Source organism: Semicossyphus pulcher, unplaced genomic scaffold (assembly GCF_022749685.1).
Source record: "Semicossyphus pulcher isolate SPU_LCO1_2020_fin unplaced genomic scaffold, fSemPul1.0.p SCAF_16, whole genome shotgun sequence".
NCBI classification, from domain to species: Eukaryota; Metazoa; Chordata; class Actinopteri; order Labriformes; family Labridae; genus Semicossyphus; species Semicossyphus pulcher.
In genome coordinates, this window is record NW_027211670.1 from 2,874,055 (window position 1) to 2,885,414 (window position 11,360).

The following is an 11,360-nucleotide window of genomic DNA, read 5'->3' on the forward strand; positions in this document are numbered from 1 at the left end:
TTTCTGTCATTTAAAACAACCTGTGCAGGTATTTTTCTGAAACTGTTTCCTCTCCTTCATCAGCAGATTAACGTGAAACATTCACCACTTCATAAGACACCTCGTTCATCCCGAGCCGGCCAGCAGGGGGCGCCATGGAAACAGTTCATCACTGTGAGGCGGAACGTTTTAGCTCTACTTTTTGTTTCCACTCGGTTCACTACGGAGGGACGCTCCGGTAAACTTCCGGGTCGGGGATCAGACTACACATGTGAGAAGAGAAGAAGCTGTGGCTGAAGCAGACTGCCCCAGGTAAACACAGGTACTGTGAATAAACCGTTAATTTATTTAAACATGTAGAAGATGTGAGGAGCCACTTTAACACAATGAACGATGCTAAGCTAACGTTAACTGCTGCGAGCTAACTTAGCTTCTGTTCCTGCAGATAAACAGAGCTGATGGTGTAGCTTTTTTGGATCATGTTCCCTCGCTCATCACGTTACACTCACACTGAACTAATTACAAACTAATGTGTTCATACATGACTAAGTTAGCTGAAGGACACAGGCCCAGTTTCAAAGCTAAGCTCGCAGCAGGTCATCTTAAAGCGTCTCTGTAACACTGACACAACACAGAGAACAGAGCTCATGCAGTGTGTGTTTCGTGTGTTGCTGTACACATGGCTGAATGATGCCGGCTCTTTAACTATGAAACACTTTAGACTTTAGTATCAGTGTCCAACAGTTATATAGAAGAACTCCTCTACAGTGAAAGTCTTTAATCCCAGGCTCACACCAACAACGCGACAAAAACAAATCAAATACATAGGAACATAAAACACAAGCAAAGTGCGAAAGTTAAACGTACAACAGTACAATAAAGTACAAGATGAAATACAACACTAACATGAAATATGATGAAAATAATATTTATGTATTTTAAACTTCGATGCAGACAGGTTATGGACCGGATATTGGAGTCATTCATTAATACAGTTAAACAGCACACTGGCAGTGACGTCAGTATCTTGTGAAAACAACTGTTCCTAAAATATTTTGTTAGTTAACCAAAGTAATTATAGCATGACCTGGTCTGGTGCTGTATGGTTAGTTAGCGCTAGCTGTGACTGCATATGTTGTTGTTGTGTGAATTATTGTCTTCCATTATGAAACTGATCATATGTTGTTGGATGTGATTATTAGCATTGAGCTAACCTGACAGGGAGTTCACAGCCGGACGTGTTTTGTTGCAGAGATGAAGTGAGCCCAAATCAGACTTGTATGTTGTAGTTTCAAAGTTTTTTAAATATACATTGTAACTACGGCTGCATGATATGGAATGCAGTAAGGCAGATTATCATTGTGAGGTGATCAGAAATATTCATAAACAAAAGAAAACATGATTAAATACACCTGGAGAATAAAGTCATTCTGCAGGACACGAGCTTGAGCGGACCAACCTCTCCAACAGGTTCATGACTCTACAGTTTAAAGGTCTACCTGCAGAGACCTGAAACATCTCTGTAAACATCATATCTTCTGTCAGCTGTTATTAGTGTCAGTAATACTTCTCTAACACTATGACACAGTCAGTAAAACCATAGATCCCAGAAGCTGTGTTTTCCACAGGCTGATATGTCCAGCTGGTCTTTGTGCAGATGCATTTGAGTGAAGCTGTTTGTGCTTCAGTCGACAGGATGGACGGGAAAGTAAAGGAACAGAAGCGACACCAGCAGAAGCACAGCGGGCCGAAGGCAGAGAAGAAGAAGCTCAGGAAGCAGGGAGGCACCACAGAAGAAGATGCACGGAAACGAAACCCCAAAGCGTTCGCGGTTCAATCCGCTGTTCGGATGGCCAAGACCTTCCACAGGTCAGCGCTCATGCATCTCTTAATCTGTGCTGTTCCACACACTGAGACGAGATGTCGAGTCTTTAGGCTCAATCATGTTAGAGACACCTGTTTGAATTAATGACATTAGTTCATCTGTAGTATATAATAACTCCTCGTCTCTTCAGGTCTCAGGACATAAAGACAAAGAAACATCACATCCCTCTGGTAGACCGGACTCCTCTGGAGCCCCCGCCCATCGTCATCGTTGTAGTCGGGCCCCCCAAGGTGGGAAAGAGTACGCTGATCCGCTGCCTGATCAAAAACTTCACCCGACAGAAGCTGGGGGAGATTCACGGGCCTGTGACCATCGTCGCTGGTGAGTCTGACGCTGATTTCTGATGTAGAAGAAGAGAGGCGCCAACGCTGCTGTGAAGATCTCTTGGCCATAATCCTTCTTTGTTTGTAGTGTTTGATGACTGATGGTTGTTTGTGTTGTTCAGGTAAGAAGCGCCGTCTCACTTTCATGGAGTGTAACAACGACATCAACACGATGATCGACCTCGCTAAAGTCGCTGACCTGGTGAGCAAACGAGGACATTTGATCAAATATGAAGATGATAATGGAACAAACGTCCGTCCTGAGGCTTGTTAACAGTTACATGAACCTTTATTCAAACCTGAACATGTCTCTCTCTCCTCCAGGTTCTGATGCTGATCGATGCCAGCTTCGGCTTCGAGATGGAGACCTTCGAGTTCCTGAACATCTGTCAGGTGCACGGCTTCCCTCGCATCATGGGCGTGCTGACTCACCTGGACTCCTTCAAGAACAACAAGACTCTGAGGAAGACCAAGAAGAACCTGAAGCACCGCTTCTGGACCGAGGTCTACCAGGTAAACACCACCTCTACTTTACCTGTGTGCTCCGTGTCAGTGTGACCCTGTGATTTAAACCGGTGTGTACCTGTGCTCACCTGTAGGGGGCCAAGCTGTTCTACCTGTCAGGTATGGTGTACGGAGAGTATCAGACTCAGGAGGTGAAGAATCTGGGCCGCTTCATCTCCGTCATGAAGTTTCGTCCTCTGGTGTGGCAGACGTCTCACCCCTACGTGCTGGCTGATCGGTGAGATCACCTGACATGAGTTTACCTGCATGCTCCTTACAGCACGTTCACAGTGTTCCTCCTTCCAGCAGCTTCTCTTGTGATGTAGTTCAGGTCCTGTTTGAACTGACCTGAAGGCCTCTGCAGGGCGTGTTCAGACATCGACTCTCAAACATGACATGTACTTCTTGTAACAGTCGCAGAGAACCACCTGAGAGCTTTAGGGGTTTTATCAGACACAAAGATAGACTGGTGTCCTGTTACGCTTTGTGCAAACGAAGCTGCATTTTATGAGAGAGGGTCTGACCTCATCAACCCCATCTCACCTGTTTGGAGATGAAAGGTGACATTGCAGCATGCAGCTGATCGGTGTGTGGTTATTATATTGTCATGCTTTTACTTTGTGCTCCCTCTAACTTTACCCCCCCTGCATTCACACAGTATGGAGGACTTGACCGACCCTGAGAGGGTGAGGACAGACCCCAAGTGTGATCGGACAGTTTCCCTCTACGGCTACCTGAGAGGGACATATCTGAAGAACAAAGGCCAGGTCCACATCCCAGGTATGCAACCTTTGTACTGCATGTGATGCTTTACACAAAGCAGCTCACATCTCACCACAGCTCTGTCAACCTGTACAAGTACGCGGACGATTCAACCATCATAGGACTCATCACCAACAATCAAGAAACTGATTACCGTGCACGGATCAACCAAGCAGTGACCTGGTGCACAGACCATGAGCTCTTACTCAACACATCAAAAACAAAAGAACTCTTCGTCGCCCTAAGACGCCAGCCATCACTCCACCGCACTGGGAAAATTGCCTCCAAAACATTCGCTTCAAAAACATTTAATTCCCATTGCGATAAACATTCTGAACTCTGAAGGCTGAGGATTAAGCACGGCCCTTATGCGTGAAATGTGTTAGTCTGTATGTATATCTATGTTATATGTTTAATGTTTAATGTTGGAACCTGTACCAAGCTGTACTGAAAACAAATTCCACCAGCATGGCTGTGTGGTCATTAAAGAATCAATCAATCAATCAATGAATGCTGATGAAACGCACCTGCACACAATGACACTTCCTGTGATGTCTCTCTGCAGGTGTTGGAGACTTCCAGGTGTCGGACGTGAACTTCCTGTCTGACCCGTGTCCGCTACCCGACGCTCAGAAGAAGAGAGCGTTGAACGAGAAGGAGCGTCTGCTCTATGCTCCCATGGCGGGGGTCGGGGGGGTCGTGTACGACAAGGACGCTGTTTATATCGACCTTCCTGCGAGCCACGTCAATCAACAGCAGGTGTGTGTGTGAATTCTACATCTAAGGTTTAAACAACTCAGTGTTATTCATGTTTGTCTTGTTACAGGGGAAGATGATTTTTTTAACCACAAACAGACGTTACATCGCTCTCTGCAAACACACCAGACTCCATTCATAAAAACACTGATTTTAGCCCACAGGACACAGGAGCTGCTGCTCTGCTGCTGCCTCGATCAGTTGTGTTGCTGTTATTGTGTGTTACACAAATATAATGTTCGATCTAAACAAACCAGTTAAACACCAAATAACACAGATAATGTAAGGCAGCAGCGGACAAGCAGCTCCTGTGTGCTGTGAGCTAAAATCCCCGTTTTTATGAATGAAGTCTGGTGTGTTTGCAGAGAGCGATGTAACCTCTGTTTGTGGTTAAAACAATCATCTTCCTCTGTAACAAAAAGGTCTCTCTCTGTAGGGATCCTTTCTGTAATGTTGTCACACACTTAGAATAACAATCTGAGCCTGTCAGTGGAAACAACAAGAACTTTTAGTGGACGACCTTTGATCCATCAAGGATTATGTTGCAGCCATTACAGCCTGTTTCACTGCTGCAGGATGAACACATCGACTGGAGACACTCACACACTTTATTTCGACTCTAACAGAGTTTATAAAACGTTTAGAATAATGTTCAATGTACTGCGTGTATCTGTTCTGAAGTGTCTTCTTCTCCCCTGCTGCAGGAGGAGGGGCGTCCCACCACAGAGCTGGTTCAGTCGCTCATCGACACACATGCTACTCTGGATGCCAAGATGGCCGCCAGTAAAGTGTCTCTGTTCAGCGGCTCGGCCACGCTGGAGTCCACAGACATCGAGGAGGAGAGCGGGTGAGACTACACACAGATCCAGCCTGTGTTTATATTTACAACTGTTTAACGTGAAACTAACAGAGTGTGGACACATCAGTTAAACTCTGTGTGTGTGTGTGTGTGTGTTAGAGAGAAGCAGGGGCTTCAGGAGACACGTGTGTGGGACCCTCACACCCAGAGAGAGAGGAGGAAGGTGGTCTTCACTGAGGAGGAGGAGGAGGATGATGAGGATGGTGACAGTGAGGACAGTGAGCAGGAGGACGGGGAGGATGAAGATGAAGATAACGTGTCAGTGTTCCTGAAGGAGGCGAGGGCTGAGTCTGAGCAGACAAAGAGTGTCACTCCTCCGGTGAAGAAACAGAAGCTGGAGGAGACGGCCGAGGTCCCGGCGTTCGCTGACAGTGAAGACGACCTGGAAGTGAACGAGGAAGAGGAGAGTGATGAAGAGGAGGAGGAGGCCGGGAGAGCAGGAGACTCTGGACACTGTTCTGAGGAGGAGGAGGAGGAGGAGGAGGAGGAGGAGGAGGAGGAGAGTGATGAAGAAGAGTCAGAGGGTGAATCAGGAGAGGAGGAGGAACAATCAGAGAGCGAGGAGGAGGAAGAGGAGGGTAAATAAATTCATGATTGAATCTTTAATATTTCAGTGTTTTTAGAACACAGCTGCAGACACGCTCCTTTCCTCACCTGGTGCGAGTCAAAACCTAAAGTCGCTGTCAGGTGGAGCTGAGGAGACACCTGGAGGTTCACTGTCTTTATCCTCCTGTTTCATCCACAGGAGCTCTGAGGTGGAAGGAGGGTCTGCAGCAGAAAGCATCACAAGCGTTTCTACGGCAACAACAAGCTGCCCCCAACCTGAGGAAGCAGGTGTACGGCTCAGGTAACTGACGCTCTGTTTGTTGTATAAGCACAGTAATGGTCCAGGACATGTCTGAGCTTCGGGGTGTCGTGTTCCCGGTGTAGGAGCAGCTGACTGTGAGGAGGAGGACGAGGAGGAGGAGCTGGGGGGGCTGTTCAGAGTCAGCCGCCCTCAGAAGAGTAAGAAGTTCACAGCAGACGCTCTCGACTGCTCCCGCTTCAACCCCGACTCCTCACATGACTGGGACCTGCAGGAGGTACAGACTGACACACGCACACGCACACACACACACACACACACACACACACACACACACACACACAGAGGTCCTCGTGTGCAGCTGATATTAACGTTTGTGTTTATCGGTCCAGATGCTGAGCTCCATCAGAGACTGCTTCATGACAGGGAGGTGGGAGGAGGAGCAGGATGCTGCCACGCTGCTGAAACAGGACGGTGAGAGGAGGGTTAGGTCACACACACACACACACACACACACACACACACACACACACCTGAGATACACTCTTATTACCACTGAACCTGTCTGCTCAGTGTGTGTGTGGTGGGGGGGTTAATGGTGGAGCATCTTAGATGTTTAGTGACGGAGGAAGCCAGTGTAGTTGCTCATGTTGGAGTTGTTGCAGTTTGACTGTTGGAGCTCACAGAGTGTGCGTCATGAAACATGTTGTCTCGTGTGTGTGTGTGTGTGTGTGACTCCAGAGGAGCTGTTCGGGGACTTTGAGGATCTGGAAACAGGAGCGGTCCACAAAGGACAGGATCAGGCTGAGGTGGGTCCTGTTTATGTGCAACAGGATGTGTGTAGTGTCTTTAAAGAGGTTTGTTAGAGTGTTAGGAGGGTGACAGCTCTGTGTCTCATGCACCTGGTCAACTTCACATCTGGATGTTTGTCCTGTTCACCTTGTGACCAGCAGAACAGTGAGAATGATGAAGATGAGGAGGAGGAGGAGGAGGCTGCAGAGGGTCTGGTGAAGGTGGACGAGGACGAGGTGCAGAAGAAGAAGCGTCTGGATAAGAAGCGGCGTCTGAAGGAGCGCTTTGATTCAGAGTACGACGACGGAGAGGCCACGTACTTCGACGACCTGAAGGAGGAGATGCAGAAGCAGGCGGAGGTACCACACACACCATCTGTAGTTTATAACACGTCATATATTATAACATCATAACAGCTGTTTAAGTTATACATTATAGTATTCATAATGAGAACCTGTGTCTGTCCTCAGCTGAACAGGGCGGAGTTTGAGGACGTGGACGATGAGACCAGAGTCCAGTACGAAGGCTTCAGGCCGGGGATGTACGTCAGGTTAGAGATCTCCTCTCTGCCCTGTGAGTTCGTCACCAACTTTGACCCCCAGTATCCCATCATCCTCGGGGGGCTGGGCTCCAGCGAGGGCAACGTGGGATACCTGCAGGTAAGTGGGACAGATGATGGAGCTTATTATTTAATGTGACCAAGCGACTGATGTGTAGTGTGAGAGCTCACAGCAGCAGGGTGGGATCAGGGAGACTGCTTCTGTATGAACGATGTTTGTCAGGTGTGACCGAAACTAAGTGTGTGTTTGATTCTGTCTAAACCATGAAGGATTCTCCTGCAAACACACACCTGTGTGCGTGCGTGTGTAAAGACATTGAGCACATATGTAACGCTCTGTGTGTGTGTGTGTTTCAGATGCGTCTGAAGAAGCACCGCTGGTACAGTCGTATCCTGAAGACCCGGGACCCTCTCATCCTGTCGTTAGGATGGAGGCGCTTTCAGACCCTCCCTCTGTACCACATCGAGGACCATAACGGACGCCACCGCCTGCTGAAGTACACGCCGCAGCACATGCACTGTGGAGCCTCCATCTGGGGTCAGACACACTTTACACACACTACATGTTATTCAATAGGATTATATGTTAACTGAGCAGCTGTGTTTACATGCACATGAACATGTGATGAAGGTGAACAATCAGAGTAAGACACTGAAGATGAGTTGTGTTGTTGTTGTGTTGGTGTGTGTTTGTGTAAAGCCCTTTGTAATGGGGTGTGATAAGTGCTGTACGTTAATCATCGTCTGATCAGTCTCCATGGGCTCGTCGGTTTGAAGGATTTCTTCCTCTCATAGTGAAGCTGTGTTTCAGAGCTGTCCTGTCTATGCTGGTCAGATCTGTGTGATGATGATAACTCTCCTGGTCTGCAGGTCCGGTCACTCCTCAGGGCACCGGCTTCCTGGCTGTGCAGTCAGTGGCAGACACTAAGGTGAGTGTGTGAGTCGCTGTTAACAGAGCATCACGTCAGGAGAGCATTAAAATTTCAGCTTCTCTAATGTTAACAGTAAATGTTATTGTTAAAGGCCTTCAGGTGATTGAACTTCCTGCTGTCTCTGCAGACCAATAACTTCCGTATCGCAGCGACCGGAGTCGTCCTGGATTTAGACAAATCTGTGACCATCGTGAAGAAGCTCAAACTCATCGGGTACCCCTACAAGATCTTCAAGAACACCTCCTTCATCAAGGTGGGAGGGCTTTCCTTTATTACTGTCTCATTAAAGTCTACAGCTGTCAGCTTCTTGGTCAACATTTGACACTGAAGCCTGAGCACTGCATCAGGTCACATGACAGGTGACTGATCGATGACGTCCTTTATTGTTAGTTTGTTTTTTCATTCATTCTGATGAATAAATCTTACGAACAGTAACTAAAGTTATTCAGACCAGGCCTGCACCATATGAACACGGCTTTAGTCACATGCAGACGTCACAAGATCACGCCCCTTAAACAGGAAGTTTCCACCTCTACAGGTAGATCTGACAGACTCAGGTAACAGACAAGGAGCAGTTTTTCTCTGACTTGTGAAGAGTTTGTAGACTCAGAAAGTCTGGTCAGTGTTTCCAGTGTTGATAGATGTGTCACACACTTGGCCCTGACCTACAGTAACCTCTCACTGACCTACACTGACCTCTCATGATGCCTGTCTGTGGTGTATCTGTGGTGGAGCTGTCGATGCACAGTGTGAACATGCAGCTGTATAACACCTGAGCTCTCTCTGCCTCTGTGCTCTCAGGGCATGTTCAACACGGTGCTGGAAGTGGCCAAGTTTGAAGGAGCATCTGTCCGGACGGTGTCAGGGGTCAGAGGTCAGATCAAGAAGGCTCTGTCATCACCTGCAGGAGCGTACAGAGCCACGTTTGAGGACCGGCTGCTCATGAGCGGTCAGTGTTTCCTGTTGTCGTCATTCTGACTCTTTATTAAAGCTGAGACACATCGAGCTGTTTCCTCTGAAGGGTCCTCTCTGCTGTCTGTGTGTTGATGTTTGTGTGTCCCTGTGTGCAGACATTGTGTTCCTGCGCTCCTGGTACCCCGTCTCCGTCCCTCAGCTGTATAACCCCATCACCTCCCTGCTGCTGCCCGTGGGGCAGAAGGACCGCTGGGCCGGCATGAGGACCCTGGGACAGCTCAAACACGAGCTGGGCGTCCGGAACAAACCCAACGCAGACTCTCTGTACAAGGTGAGTAAACTGAACCTGACCTCTGACCTCTGTTTGTCTGTACGGTTCAACAGACAGAAATGTAATCACTGATTTATTTGTTAGGATTTACTGTTTCTATCACTTGTAGAACAAAAAAGTTTGGCTTCGTAAATGACAGGATTTTCTGTTTTATATCATAATAAATGGATATATTGGTGTTTGTGAAGACATCACTTCAGACATTCAAACTCTTTTCTTATTGACAACACTGAACACAGTTGTCTGGTAAATAACTGTTCCCTCTCCCCTCCAGCCGGTGGTCCGGGGTGAGAGGCGCTTTAACCCCCTCCACATCCCCAAAGAGCTGCAGAAGGCCCTCCCCTTCAAGAGCAAACCCAAGCAGCAACAGGCCAAAGGAAAAGTCCCCCGAGACCTGCAGAGACCCAGCGTGATCCGAGAGCCCCACGAGAGGAAGGTGAGCAGGAGCAGGAGCTGCTGTCTCTCTGCAGCACATCATTTAATGCTGATTAATGCTGATGTTACAGAGGTGTGCTCTGTGTGTTCAGACATCACAATGAAAACATAAAAGAACTGATACGAACGAAAGGCACAACACAGGAGCCGGTCTGTGGTGACCTCCTTTATTCACTGGCTGACACTCTGCAGTAAACATGATTCATCTCAGCGCTGTGTTTCTCCTCTCGTCCTGCAGGTGGCAGCGCTGCTCCAAGCTCTGAGCACAGTCCACAGCCACAAGAGGAAGAAGGCACACACGCTGCAGCACGCCAAACACAAGGAGTTCCTGCAGCAGAAGGAGAAACAGGAGGAGGCCAAGCTGAGAAGACAGAAGGAGGCGCGCAAAAAGCTGTACAGAGTCATGGGCCAGACGGACCAGAAGAAGCAGAGGTCCAGCCTGAAGGGGGCGCCGCAGGACGACTAGACTGTACAGAGATAGTGACTGATGTGGACTCAGACCGCAGCACACGCTGTGGACTCTCTGTGTGTTTGACTTTAGCAGCTGTTTTATTTCCTACATGTTTCTGACACTCAGCTGTAAAAGAAATCTGAACTTTTTCAACTTGTTTTAATAAAAAGAAATATTAACATGAAAAGATTTCAGCTGCATGTTACAGAGTTTGTGACTGTGTTTGAGCTGAATTCACTCCTGTTATAAACTTCACAGATCATCATGTTCAACACTTTTATGTATGTCAAGCTGAGCTGATGTTTAGTTTTTTTGTTTTTACACTGCATGTGTCTGTCTGTCTGTCTGTCTGTAGAAACCAATCGATCTGAATAAGTCTTTAAGAAGTTGATTTTAAAAGTATGCAGGAACTGTGGAACTCAATATTCAGGTATTCTCCTCCTGACAGGTGCTGATATGAGAGCTGATGTCTCCAGGTCATATTGTGAGATGTTCTTACATCCATGATCACAGAGTAACACTCAGAATCTCCTCAGTATTTGGATTGGTTTCCGCTTCTGAAGATATAGCCTGGTTCATATTATTATGTGATGGACAGAATTTCTGTCTAACTGTGATTACAAAGTGGATTCAGTACATCATAGCTGTGAGATAGCAGTTTTGAAGTCATGAGTTTGATTTGTGACGTACTGGTTTCACAGTATGTCAAGAAAACTGGTGGTTACTTTACCACTTACATTATTACTTTAAATAGAAAATACAATTTAACTCGAAAGTATTTAAACAATATTTCCTTTATAAAGAAATGGCTTTAAGAGGTAGTTGTGATTACAGATTGATACAGCATACTGCTGAAGTACAACATGGTTTATTTAATGAAAATCTTGCAGTTTTGTATACCCAGAAACCTTGCATGTTTACAATCAAGTCAGCAAACTTTTCCTCTGTGAGGTAAAACACTAAAAAACTACTTACTGGGCTATATGAGACAAAGAAGGTGTTGACTGTTTTATTGTGAAGGGCTCTGGCCGGAAGTGCGTGCGTTGCTGCTATCGGGTCAGAGGAGGACCCG

General features: G+C 47.1%; 1 protein-coding gene across 3 annotated transcripts; it reads left to right on the plus strand.

The window, feature by feature from the left end:
- The first annotated feature begins 222 nt into the window (after nt 1–222).
- On the plus strand, nt 223–10,456 carry bms1 (BMS1 ribosome biogenesis factor). Of its 3 annotated transcripts, none has more exons than XM_069664399.1 (23): nt 223–301; nt 1,668–1,848; nt 1,995–2,185; nt 2,310–2,389; nt 2,512–2,700; nt 2,787–2,929; nt 3,350–3,471; nt 4,019–4,212; nt 4,914–5,056; nt 5,168–5,646; nt 5,814–5,915; nt 5,999–6,150; nt 6,266–6,347; nt 6,615–6,682; nt 6,824–7,024; nt 7,136–7,324; nt 7,582–7,762; nt 8,095–8,153; nt 8,284–8,409; nt 8,958–9,105; nt 9,227–9,402; nt 9,677–9,838; nt 10,076–10,456. In XM_069664399.1, the coding sequence occupies exons 2-23, from the start codon at nt 1,676–1,678 to the stop codon at nt 10,301–10,303; spliced, it is 3,588 nt and encodes a 1,195-aa protein (XP_069520500.1). In that variant the 5' UTR covers nt 223–301; nt 1,668–1,675; the 3' UTR covers nt 10,304–10,456. The 3 variants fall into 3 exon arrangements, with proteins under 3 accessions (XP_069520500.1, XP_069520502.1, XP_069520501.1); XM_069664401.1 differs by having other exon boundaries at nt 6,827–7,024; XM_069664400.1 differs by having other exon boundaries at nt 232–291.
- The last annotated feature ends 904 nt before the right edge of the window (nt 10,457–11,360 follow it).

Coding starts and splice junctions, on each gene's coding strand:
- bms1 (XM_069664399.1), top strand. CDS start 1,676: ATGGACGGGAAAGTAAAGGAACAGAAGCGACACCAGCAGAAGCACAGC. Junction 2,186..2,309: donor GCCTGTGACCATCGTCGCTG/GTGAGTCTGACG, acceptor TGTGTTGTTCAG/GTAAGAAGCGCCGTCTCACT. Junction 7,763..8,094: donor CTGTGGAGCCTCCATCTGGG/GTCAGACACACT, acceptor CCTGGTCTGCAG/GTCCGGTCACTCCTCAGGGC.